General features: G+C 44.4%; 1 protein-coding gene across 1 annotated transcript; it reads right to left on the bottom strand.

Annotated features, from left to right (window-relative positions):
* Positions 1 to 299: 299 nt before the first annotated feature.
* LOC109470569 lies at positions 300 to 12,813 on the bottom strand. The gene is made up of 5 exons (XM_019769533.1): positions 12,668 to 12,813; positions 11,561 to 11,754; positions 1,360 to 1,510; positions 842 to 942; positions 300 to 472 (listed from the first exon to the last, which is right to left on the bottom strand). The coding sequence occupies exons 1-5, from the start codon at positions 12,811 to 12,813 to the stop codon at positions 354 to 356; spliced, it is 711 nt and encodes a 236-aa protein (XP_019625092.1). The 3' UTR covers positions 300 to 353.
* Between the last annotated feature and the right edge of the window lie 880 nt (positions 12,814 to 13,693).

A 13,693-nucleotide genomic window follows, 5' to 3' on the forward strand; every position in this document is an offset into this window, starting at 1 on the left:
TGAGTTTATGTACAGTTAATACTGTGTGCTAAGTTGGATCAAAGTTACGCTTGTCACAAAAGATTTAATTACTGTTGAGTCTTCCCCCGTCTTTATCTAAGGTGTTCAGGTTGTAGAAGATGAGGGTCGCTGAGGACGCAGCTCCGACCTAGCCTCTGCCAGGCTTCAGGAGTGGATGGAAAGAGTAGAAATTTGCCATATAGAAAATAAAATGCGGAGGGACGTGGGCCGGCACGGCAAAATGTACTCTCTAGCGGACCAACTCCCCTGGCTTGTTATCTCTCTATTTGGCAAATTTCTATTCTTTCCAGCCGCCTCCCGCAGCCTGGTAGAGGCTAGCTCCTCCGGTCCGCTCAACCCCTCCAGCCGACCAGCAGGGCGGTCAGCAGAGCGCCGAACAGCACGTCCACGCAGAGGCGACACCTAGCGGCCACGCTGGTGTACTCCTCGCACACCTCTGGCGGCTCGGACGCTGTGGACGAGAGGGTGAATGATTTTGAATCCGTATATAATAGCGTTAACATTCAGCTTGTACGAGAATTACCGAAAAAATATGTTATCCTTGTCGCATACGTCTTGCGACAGCTTAAGACAGCACACCGTAAAGGAGTCCCAACACTTCATATTTTTCTCATTATTTATATACAAATATCGATATCGTATCTAGTCATTTGCAACATTACGTTATGGGAGGGGGCGCGCTGCACAAACCAATCTAATATTGTTGTGCTGTGTGTCTGTGGAGTTAAAATATAAGTTATACTTGAGTGTAACACCACATTGTTCTTGTCCTTTTGTTTGTAACGATTTGCTTGGGAATAACCTTTTACACTATACTTACAGGCCTGCGACTTGTACTGCTCGTACTGGTCCTGCCCCGTGGCCATGCACTCCACAGTCCGGGACGCGTCCTTCACACACTTGTCCATCTCCGGGTACAGCCTGTAGCAGACATAAGTACAGTATTAAACATCGCGCAAGTAGATAGATAAGAGAAAACAAAGGGGCGTTAAAACTACACGAAGATGAAACAGAGCACCGTAGAGTTGCCCGCGAAGTACAGTACCTTCCTAAGCACTGACTCTCCTGGCTTCACCACACCACGAAGTGGTGAGGTAAAGACATATTGCTTTCTCTCATGTTTCTTCTTCTCCTTCTCCTTCTTTTCCTGTCATTTCGTTAAATGGATTCAATTTCTTAATTTTTTGGGCCAAATAACATGAAATTTGGCATGAAGGTAGAAGCTACATTTTTTTTCGCTTGGCTAGCGTAAAAAGTTACCTGTACAAAAAAGAGAGCCCGATAAAAATGCCCCAAAACACGCCAAAAATAAGCCTCTGCTTGGAGAGTGTAACTCACTGGCAGAGCTGCCTGAGCTCGGCCTCGCCCGGCTGGGGCGCTCCCGGGGCGAAGATGCGGGTGATGGTCTGCAGGGCGGGCGCCGTGCAGTTGGTGATCTCCTCTGCACAGTTCAGGATGTCGTCCAGACTCCCAGCGGCCGGAGACGGTACTGCAGCAGACATAACAAGAAGAAAGAAGTGGCAATCAAAATGTTGTCCAAAAGAGAAACATTTGCAGTTGCGTGACACATTAGCAAAATGTCACAAGAACACATCATACACACGTTCATTGCCTACATTAGCTTGTTAACCAGAGGCTAGAGGGAGAGTTCGCTACCTTCCTCTGATTGCTCCGCTTTATAACACTAGTAACAGCCACTCTATGGGAAGGTTGAATTAGAGGATGGTCACGATTTTCCCCTCTGACTTCTTCTTGTAGATCTATAACTTCAGAAGTAACGGACGTCCATTGAACTTCAACGCGAATCGCCGTGAATTAGCGCCACCCTGCAGTTTGTTCAGCGACGCAACGACGACTTTACTTCGGTGCCAATAGACAGTTTGTACTCCCCTGTATTGCAAGTATACGTTTCGCCATTTTGCAGACTTGAGTACTTGTAATTACTGAAATGTATACTAGCAGCAGTAGTATAATCAAATCCTGGGTAGTGAGTGAGTGAAATAATGTCACTAAAAGGCCAAAAAAAAAGCACAATGACCAGGGGAAAACTACAAACACTTAGTTTATACACTCTTTTCCCTCTCAGTGTATTAACCCTATATCCAGGCAGATTAAAGCCAGTCGTTACGCGGCAAGACCTGTAAGCAATCTCCTAACGTCCATGGCAACGGACAGCAAGGTTGATCTTTGTTTATAGAGAGACCACTTCAGCAAGGAATGCCCCGAATCCCCAAATCCTCGGGAGAACATTATTAGGTTACAGAAATGCTGGTTTAGTTGATACGAGTTCGCATGCTGCTTGTTCATTCTGGTCAGATCTGTTCATTTACCGGAGTGTATCCCGTAGTTTTGTACATAATTAAAGCCCTGCGTGCATTGATACAAATCTAAAGTAATTGTGACTACAACTTAAAACATCAAGGCCAACCCGCTGTTCTTTTGAATTCTCGACAGCGACCAGCCAACTCCACGGGCAAAACATTTCCTGTATGTTTATTAGAAAATTTCTACTACTTTTTCTTGTCCTCCGAGAGGTTTGGTATTGTTCGATATATATATTCTTGATTTTTTAACCTGCTTGAAATAATAGCACCTTTCGAGGATCCACATCTAGTTCTATGTACTCTCCAAGCAGAGGTTGATGGTGGAAGATCGTTTGCTTTTTGTATATGGTCCGTTTTTTATGTCTCTACCACCACCAACAGAGAGACCAAAAAAACGGACCACACATAAAAAGCAAACGATCTTCCACCATCAACCTCTGCTTGGAGAGTACTATGAAGGGCCCATGAAGGTCAGACCACACAAAGCTCCCTAGGCAGACCAGGTTCAACAGACCACCACATTGCCCGGCATTCTTGGAAACCAGCCGGCCTGTCAGCGACAAGTGAAAGCCCTCAGGTTTATCAATCTGTCGCTGTCCTCCTGACTGACTCCGGCCGGTCGCAATTTTAAAGGCTGGCCTAGTTGCCTTACCTTGACCTGTGACCTCATCGACCTACATTCCACGCGGAGTTGACATCGTTTGAGATGCTGTTACGATATCGGATGATTTGTTTTCCAAAACGTTTTGTGGGAAAAGCTAGTGCTTATTTTGGCTATAGGAGGGTATGTATTTGGAATCTTGTTTTAACCGCCCAGTCATATCTAATAGTGCATGTTTCTATATCTAAAGTATGTTTACATCTAAATGTAGCAAAGCTGAAAGTGAAATAAACAAATCACTGCTATCAATCACTCAAGTCCGAAAACTGGTACTTGGGCCTTGCTAAAACTGGTACGGACATTATACAGTCTCCAGTCTTTATAATGTCCTTGCTAAAACGCACTGCTTGGGACCAGCTAAGATTCTTTTTCTTCGCCACCCTTGCATTTTCGTATAATAGAACCATTGTGAATGAACGAATGGATGAAAGGATGGTTTATTCACATCATTTAAGACATATCATACAGTAGCAGCCTTCATTGGCTGAAATGAAGTATGATTTACAATTGAAAATACACTCAAAACACGTTGGGAAGTTTTCTGGCCAACATGTAGCCTCTATCAGGCTTTGGAAGCTGTTAGCTGGAAAGACTAGGAATTGGCCAATAGATAGATAACATGCCAGCAGAGTTGGTCGGTTAAGAAAGTACATTTGCACGTCTTTCCAGCTGCTTCCGAGGACTCGTAGAGGCTCGTCAGGGTGGACTGGATCGTAAAAGGGGCCGGAGGGTTCAGAGGGACTTGAAGGCCCCCTAGGTATTATCATAAAAACGCCTGAGATGACCTACGTACCGGAGGTGACATTGCTTTAAACTGCTGGCGCCATGGCCTGTTTTGGACAACATATCGGGACCGACGATCGTCAAGGTCTGTAGCCTAGTACGAACAAAGCTAAAGAACTTTATGAACGTTCTACTAACTGTTGACAAAGTACGACTTGAAACTTGGCATTCGAGACAAGCCATCTAATTCGATTGAAACTAAAGCTTATTTCCCAACAGAGAAACCGGCAGTTTTCTTTCTTTTTTCATATCTTTTTTATTTGTTTACTTTGCTTACTTGCACAAATCATTTTCAAACACCGAGAAAATATAGTAAGTAGAACAAGATCCAAGCTATTTATGTCGCGTCGGTGGGAAACAGCCGGGGTTGGTCAACTGGGTCGTTCATCAACGTAAAAAAAATGGGGGTCTGCATGGGGGTTCCGACTACGCTCTACGATGCATCCGGAAGGTCAACTTCGCCTTTCAAATAGATTCAAAATCTTCAGTATAGTCGAAAATTGAAGATAAACTAAAATTTTTGCGGTGCACAGATGACCTACACGGATCACTTTTAGAACTTACTCATCGAACTATCTAGTTGCAAGGGTCGTTTTTATTTTCTACAAGTTCCATATATCTGAAACCTACCAATATTCTCTGATTTCAAGATGAAGTCACGTGTATACTTGTCATGTTAAAATAGGTCACAGATAGTTTTTCTGATATCAAAGGGAAACATCAATGCACTGCATGGTAGAGATAAGAGCAGCAGTGAAATACTACACTTTACTTCCCTTACACTTGACCACGGCGAGGTTATATTCCGCTCACAGCTGTACAGTGTCTAGCCAGGAAGATAATGAGATATGTGGCTCAGGCCTATCTTGTATAGTCTCCATCAGACTCTTATGCAGGCTGAATAAATAGTAGTAGAAATCGGCCTAAAATTTAAAAAAAATTATCATATTATGGCCAGGGAGTTGGCCGGCATTAGAGGGTCCAGTGCCAATTTTACTCTCTTTTTTGCCGAATTCTACGATCCGTAAAAACAGTATTCCCGTAGAAAGGACTGGTGGAGGCTAGGACTGGACAGCTACATTCTTTTTAGGCCGATTTTTACTACTAGTATTTATTCAGCCTGCAAAAGAGTCTGGTGGAGACTACATTTTGTACGTCTTTAGGAGTTTTGACAGCGCGCCACCACCATGTAGGCAGCAGCCTGTTTATATTATATTTTGCGGTCCGGTCGTGACCTTATTTGGTCCGATAATGCACGGCAGACTTCGCACGTCACCAAGCGCACAGTGGTTGCGCAACGTTCGATGTTACATGTAAACACTGGTTTATGTCTACTATCAAGTCGTGGTGCTATCAAAATTTGTCCTGCTAAGATTTTTACAAGCGGTTTATGGCTTGAATCTGGGACAAATGCAGTTTTCTTCCTTTTTTTATTTAGTTATACCCCAATTAAAACGGGGGGGGGGGCGTGGCAGTGATCACTTGGTCGGCAGATCTGTTTGAAGATTTAGACCTACGTGCCAGTGGCCATGAATTCGACCTTTATAAAAAATAGCAGGTTACAGGACACGGTTGGGTGGTTCGAAAATGAGGTTAGTAAACTCCCTGGGTGGCTGTGCGCGCACATTGTTTGGCAGTGTACGGGGGGCATTCTATGGCGTAGGGGGGTGCGCGGGCACTAATTTCCTGTGTATTCAACATAATATGATATGCTTACCGCTATAAAATCTCAAAGCAGATCTTAGGGGGGAAACGGTTACGACCTTGCCTCAGAAGCCGAAGTTGGTGTATGGTAGGTCTTAAGGTCGTTTCTGGAGTGGCGTTCAGATATAGAACTTAAGCCGCATTAACATTTTAATCGGCCATTTCCTCCGGTATATTGCATGCAATTATTTTTATAGCCTCTTGAATACTGAGTATTTCAGACTCTGGACAGACGACAAACATATATGTTCAAGTCCCTAGAGCGTTTCACAACGTATTACCTCAGCACATTGTGCATTTTCAGGTGTTCTATGCCTTCTATTTCGCCCTACCAGCGAACGTAGTGTACTGAACAGGCAGAAACTTGAGAAAGTACTACCAAATAGTTTACAAAAAAGAGCTCCCTAAGCCTTACATTTTCTGTGGGATTACGAGAAGTAGAGTGGCTGGTACCGAGCTCTACAGTAATTGGTCTGCAGTACACCTGGTTAATCCGCTGTTTGGCGGGCTGACAGAAACACCGAAGTTTTGGCAACAGATTTGAAACTCAAAAGTTTTCCTCGTCATCAGTGTTAACTGTCCAATCATGCACGTTAGCGAGAGGAAGTTGCGTATTACTAGCCTCTACCAGAAACTGTACTCTCTTGCGGACCAACTTCCCTGGCATGTTATCTCTCTATTTGGCCAAATTTCTACTCTTTCCAGCCGCCTCCCCAAGCCTGGAAGAGGATAGCGTAATACTGGTAGGATGGGGTAAATGGAATGGGCGTGTCACTGGGGCTGATTACAGGATTATCGATCTGGTATTGATGAATATTTCTGTTATGTTGATGATTTGACCTAGAATGGCCAAACATTCAAACAATGTGTCCTCTCATTCTGTAGTGAGTCACACTTCCTACACTCACAGCGTCTCAGGGCGTATGGGCGTGTCGTACAGCTTGCTAAGTACAGCTTGCGGCAGAAAAGCAAGGTTGTCACAGATGATTTTCCCCAAGCAGATGTTTGGATCAGCTTGTCTTACGCGTCTTCCATGTCTTCTGGGGGCACTTGGTTCATCTTTCTGGCCGTGCGCGTTTTCATCTCGGGTGATCGCACAGCCCCCTTCGAGCCCCCAAAGATACAGCATTCTTGGAGATTGAATAGAACAGACGGGGCTCCTTGTCCACACCCACACGAGCACACACACACCGTGAAGAATTACATTTCACGCCTAACTGCAGAGGCCCTTCAGAAATGGACACAGCAACAAAGGGCTGCACTGAACGGTCATAGGTGGTCCCCAAAAGGGCAACTGGCTTCAGTTTGATTTGAATTATTCATTTGCACACAGATAAAAGATGACAACACAAACACCAACAATGCGTATTAAGATCAGAGGAAAACCACTGGTGGGTTACGAATCTATAAATATAAAAAAAAATCGTACATCGTAAACGTATGTTCTAACCAAGGACTTCATAATGTCCTTGACGAAACCAGAGAGAGTAGCTGCACCCACCACTTAACACGTTAGTACGTCCGGCCATTATATTGGCAGTAATTAAAAATCCCGACAGAGTCGGGTAATCAAATCAGCAAATTGACTGTATGTACTTTCTACAGCACCGCCATTACTATTATCTGTGAATGGACTGACTGGCGCTACACGAAAACACATCTGGTCACACGGGAAAGAAACATTGCCATGCAGATGCATTTATACCCATTAGCCTCTACCAGGCACCGCGGATCGCTGGAAAATTAGTAGAAATTGGCCGAAATAAAGGTCTGTGGCTTATAAGGATCTTCTCTGGTATATACTATCCCTTTATTTCGGCCAATTTCTCCAGCGATCCAAAATATTTTTCCAGCGATCCGCGGTCCCTGGTAGAGGCTACAGATGTATATGGCTTCAGCTTGTTTTGGACGTTCTTCCCCTGTGTTTTGAACTCGCGTGGCAAGAACAGACGAAACACTATATAAAGACGTCCATCGAGATTACTCATACCAAGGACGTTCTGTGCTGAAAGCTCCTTGCTTATGCTGAGGTCACATTTCCAAACCGGGGCCCGGCCGGGCCGTTTCAATTAACGAAAAATGAATCATTTATAGCAATCATATACGCAAACAGTTCCCATTAGTAATTTTCAAAAACTTTTTTGTGCTTTGCTGTCTTGTATTTCATACTTTTCGTTCCATAAGACTGCCCGCCGGTCCCCGTTTCGGAAATGTGACCTCAGCATTATTATACGCGACGCTGGGTCACCATCGTAGATCCCAGAGGGGCTGAGGTGAAACCAGGTGGAAATGTTTTGATCGAGAGAACAGATATCTGCATCATTATCCCTTCAACTTTCTAATGCAAATACTGTTTGGGTGCCAAGCCCTGCAGCAGTTTTTCTGCTGTCATCTACTCTGGTAGTTTCACACTAAGCTAATATTTACTCGTCTAACCGGTCGGCCACCATGTCTACACTACAGGGACGTCGGCAATGTTCGTTGCGAACGTATGATCCAGAGAAATACCTTCCAGCGTTTAGAGTCTTTCTTTGTTAGGATCCCAGAGGGGCTGAGGTGAAACCAGGTGGAAATGTTTTGATCGAGAGAACAGATATCTGCATCATTATCCCTTCAACTTTCTAATGCAAATACTGTTTGGGTGCCAAGCCCTGCAGCAGTTTTTCTGCTGTCATCTACTCTGGTAGTTTCACACTAAGCTAATATTTACTCGTCTAACCGGTCGGCCACCATGTCTACACTACAGGGACGTCGGCAATGTTCGTTGCGAACGTATGATCCAGAGAAATACCTTCCAGCGTTTAGAGCCACGAAGTTCAGTCCGAAACGGAGCCTTGCTAGCCTCTACCAGGCTTGAGGACGGAAAGGCCACTTGGCCCTGTGAACTATCACGCCCAAGGGTCAGAGACAGGCGGGCACAGGGAAAAACAACATCAGGGCGGTTCAGTTGTGCCCTGGACGGAGTCGGGCCCGCAAGTGTCCGAGGCCAGTTACAACCAAACGCAGGACAACAGTAAGAATTTGGATGTAACGGCCCGAAGAAGATCGCCCTAGGCGCACTTCTCCCGTTTAGCGTCTAACACAGCGGACGGATGGCCATAATTTCTACTGACAAAGAAAATCTAGGCAATCGAGAATGTGGCACGTGGTGACGGGCGCGGCCACACAGACACATTCCCTCCATTCTGCCTACCTTGGACCAGCATCAGCCCAGCCAGGACCATCCCCAGCACTGCCACGTTCCTGCTCAACATCGTTCAACAGATCGGTACGGTACTTGTTTTTCGGGAGAAACCTCACTTGCGACTAGCGGCTGGAACTTGTGTGACGAGCTCGCGGACTAGACAGTTGTGTGACAGCTGCGGGGCCTGTATGGGGTTCTGCGCAACACCACTAGCCTCCATAGCAGGCTCTCCCGCTGGTCTTGTCGACATTTTACAGATTAGTACTAAATTTTTAACCTCCTTTCATTTGCCCATTTTCATTGCTACGGTGTTCCGATGGTTCGTGTCTTTGACAATGAAATAGGGTAGCAGCGTCTACGTAATACCAGTAAATACAGAAAAGACACAGCATCAAAACAAGTAACCCCGTAGCCTGCAGTGTAGGCTAGAACAGCACCACTTATTCGCCAGCACACTTCGGACGAGTAGAGGTCAAATAAACGGAGACCCTTTTATGTCGAAAGTTTAAAGCTTTTTCGGCAACTCAATTAGCGTCAGATGATAATCTATTAATTGGATTAGTTGGGCCTTAATTAGCCTCCTTCGCAGTCTTGTTGGGCGTCGGCGTTATTTTTTCTCTGATCGACGCGAGTAATATGCGGCCGCGAGGGACGATTTGCTGCCGAGGGAGTTTTTGCCACGGAGAGAAGGAGCGCGAAACCTTCTCTCCGTGACCGTGGCAAAAACTCCCTCGGCAGCAAATCGTCCCTCGCGGCCGCATATTACTCGCGTCGCTCAGAGAAAAAATAACGCCGACGCCCAACAAGACTGCGAAGGAGGCAGGAGGCGTGTGCAACGTCTGTCTAGCTGAGCTGACGACATTGATAGAAACAACAGTCTACCGAATGGACAAAAGAAGCAAAAGAAAAACGGACGGCGTCGACGTTCTTATTCTTTCTTCTTCTTTACCCTCCTGTAAGATCAAACGAACTTGAACGTGCCCTTCCGCCTGTAGACCGACTGATCAAACTGTTCAAGACCATTCAATGTCAAGTCCAGACGGCTCAATTTCGGCTCGCTGGATTTTACCAAAGAACCCATACGGTTTTCGACATTTCGATTTGAAACAGTTCGTACGCGTGCTGCTTTCATGTCTGACTGTCGCGAAATTTTGCAGCAACAGGTATTCCTAAAAACCCCTTACCTAGTAGACATTCAATAAATACATTGTGTAAACTAATTATGTCTGGCAGGCCCTGGACAAAAGAACCACCCCTGGGCGATCTGTGAGAGTCATCTTCTGCGAGGGATCATGTGGATTTAATATCATGACTTCATCTTCACCTGCTGAGGCAATTAGACTGTCTGTTGTGACATATGACCTGGTGGTGCTGCATGGTGGCTGCAGTGCATGTAATTGGAAAAACAACATTGTGTGGACATGTTGTTATCGTCTGAGAAAAAAAAAAGCTTGTCAACCAAGGCCCCAAATTATTAAAGGTGGCAGGGATGCTTCAACAAAATGAGGGAACAATTTATAAAAAAAACTGTACCTACTAAAGCTAAAGCTAAATAGTTCCCACAGAGATGCATGACAACGCTCAGCTATTTTAGTTTGTGTAGTTACAATTTCCTTTATCTTGACGTTGTTGCTATGTCGAGAGAACGTCATCTGAACAGTTAATGAGAAAGGCCTTGTAGTAGCTTGAGGCCGTCCTGGTTAGTTTCCGTCAGCTCCAAATGTCACAGAGTTAAACCTCCGTGTTGAGGGCCGCGCACGTCTTGAAAATTCAAACAACCGACAGAATGACTGTCCAGAGTGACTCCAGACTGACGAAAGCTTGTTCCCCGATATAACAGTTTGAACTGATCAGTCGCCATGATCATAGCTTTGACCTCATCTCCAAGCAGATGTTGGGATGGAATATCGTAACGTTTTCTGGCTATCCAATTGTTAAAACATCCACCCAACTGCTAAATAAAGAATTTTTTCAGCCAGAAAACGTTGCGTCCATCCCAACATCTTGGAGATTTCTACGACTCCTTAGTGTATGGTTGCCGTGAGTAGTCTCTACCCGTGGTGGACGGTAAAGAAATCAAAAGATCAGCCCATCAATACTGGCCAGTCCCTACTTCATCCATACTGGACAGTTATAGGTTAGCTGGTTATAAGCAGAAACTGGAGGTCCTCTAGCTGCCATGTTTGTTCTGGCCATTCGCCGTCCCGGTAAGGGGTCTGAGAATCAGAGTTCAGTGACCGGCTTTCAGCAATTTTTAGTCAGACTTCACGGGCAGATGTTTCGAATGCCAGGGACAGTCAAGGTCACGAGGACGACCAAATTGGTAACGCGAGACCCCAGTGACGTGCTCCGGGGAAGTAGGCACGAGTTAGGGCGCTGACAGGGGCAGATATGGTCTCCACGGCCCACCAGACTCTTTGTAGGCTGAATAGATAGTAGAAACCGGCCTCAAAAGAATATAGCTGGCCAGGGGAGGTGTTAGAGGGTCCAGTTTGCCTGCATAAAGTCTGTAAGAAGTCGCTATCCTTTTTGATGTCCACAAATGGGTTTAAAGATGCGTGCGAAGTACCAGAGTAGTAAACCGTTTATTGCTTTGCAAACTAGACCCTTTATGGCAGGCCAAATCCGGCCTGGTCAGCTACATTCTTTTTAGGCCGATTTCTACTATTTTAATTTTTTATTCAGTCTGGCAGATACAAGGCCTGGATGTGAGATCATAGTCAACGGTGCCAGGCCTAGACATGAACTTTCACTGAGTGGCGCTTCAAAAGCTCCTGAAACGTTACTGTGGGGGACTTACTACTTTCTGATACTTCGGATTCCTTTCTAAACATCTTTTTTCCCAAACTTTCACAAGACAAAAGCTCATCATTTTGTACTTACTGTTAGTCGGCCGAGGCTGGACGACATCGAAGTTGAACCTCTCCGGGCTAAGGGCAACTGTTGGTCCGTCATCGGTCAGAAGTAGCCCCTGGGCCGTCCAGTACGAGCCACAGTCGTGCTGCGAACCCTGCCAGGCCCGGTACGCCGTCTCCTGAAACACGTCCCCCGTGTCCGGCCGGGCGCAGTAGCAGTACCTTTATATGTCAATTCAAGTCAATCTTTATTGCTCAACAATTGTAATGGGTACAATGCATGGCAAACTCTTCAGTACTACATATCTGACTAACATCTACTCTTACGTCTACAGTAATACCTACAAGTTCTATGTATCGAAAATAATATTGAACTTCTTCAAAAAGGTAATATAGTACATGTATGTATATATGGAGCATGTCTTACATGATAATGCATGTCTTGAGTTCTATATTCTATGTTCTATATTCTATACTGTATAAGCTAGAGTGTACATCAGTTGGTTGAGTCCAATATGATTCCTTTTAACTAAAGCGTTGGATATATACTGGCCTATGACAGTGATAGACGCATACTTTTCGGACATGTTTTAAGTAAATTTCCCCTCTTCGGATTCTTCAAGAGAAGTAAAGAAAAATTTATACTCCCGTTAACCTTTGATAAACCAAATCTAACTACTCATACAGCATTGTACAATTATACAATTACTAAGAAAGAACCCTGGTCGTGATGCCCCAGTGAGGGGTTTTGACCAGTATTACATAGAAGTAGAAGTAAGAAACGAGAAGAAGTTGAAAAGACTAGAATACATTAGACATTTATATATACATGTACGTGCAATAGTTATGGTATATTTATATGAATTCGTATATGTATATGTATAATGTGACTTGTGCTTAGCCCAGTGGGACAAAAATGTGCAATAAAGGTCTTGTAGTAAAACGTTGAACGTCAAGTTTTCAGCGACCACTGTCGCCTTCATCAGGATAATTAATTATAGGTGACAGTGGTCGCTGAAATTTGATCTCTGTAAATTGTGTATTAAAATAAAGTACAACGTTTTACTTTGATTACTACCAACACAGATGGACTTTCACGATAATTAAGGTCTTCATGAATATAAACTGTGCGTACCCGGTGGAGCCGTGGCACTGCGTCGTCTCGTAGCTCCCGTCCGCGGCACACTGCTTCACGAAGGCGCCGACCAACATCGGCCCTGCCTGCGCCGCCGCCTTCTCATCCAAACACCTGGTCTGGGCACTGGCTCCTGAGGGATACATCTTTTTTGTTTATCCCTCTTTTTTATTTTTGACATTTTTGTGTACATCAATGTTTCTTGTAGATATAGATGTAGCATAGTAATGCTAATTGTTCCTCCTACCCTTATACCTCAGTAATCTAACATAGTGCATTTGGCCCATGTATATGTAGGGCGTGAATAATATACAATAAAGTTCATTGTCATTGTTCTAAAACATGCCTAACAATTTTGTAGAATTTGCATTAATTCGACAGGTACAAGTGTAGACTTCTATACATCCTACCTACCGACCAGGCTACCGACAACAATACAACCACACCCCACAACTCACAACCCGGATATAGTCACAGTCCTCCTCAATTGCGGCCCTACATTGTATATACGGCCCTATATACTTACTTCGGACACTTTACAACGTCAAAGTACGTACCTGTCAAAACGAAAGAAATGAGACACAAGGCTCCAAGAAAGCGGTACGTTAATATGTGATCCATGGCTGCGACGGCAAGACTATTCGCGTTAGGCCATGTTGATTTGATTATATGGATGACATCCTCCGGGAGCCCCAAAACTGATGCGCGCGTGCGAATAAAAAAAAAGTTTTGCAAAAAAAAAAAGTTCTTTTTCATTATGAAATTTACGTGGTCATGAGCGTTGAGCAAATGGCACAGAATATGGTTTGGCGAATAATCTAGTCTTCAAGTTCATTTCTTTACAATTTCGTCTTTTTTCGTTTGATTTTGGCATTCTACGACATTGGTATAGTTTTTGTTAATTTTTTTTTGTAAATATGGTATATTTTTGCTCATTTTGCAACTGTTTTGTACGAGTTACAGTATGGTTGAAAACTTTTTTTTTTTTTGGAAACGGCCGAAAATTCATGCGCGCGCGGATGTCAT

The sequence above is a fragment of the Branchiostoma belcheri genome, unplaced genomic scaffold (genome assembly GCF_001625305.1).
Source record: "Branchiostoma belcheri isolate BF01 breed outbred unplaced genomic scaffold, Haploidv18h27 scaffold23, whole genome shotgun sequence".
NCBI classification, from domain to species: domain Eukaryota; kingdom Metazoa; phylum Chordata; class Leptocardii; order Amphioxiformes; family Branchiostomatidae; genus Branchiostoma; species Branchiostoma belcheri.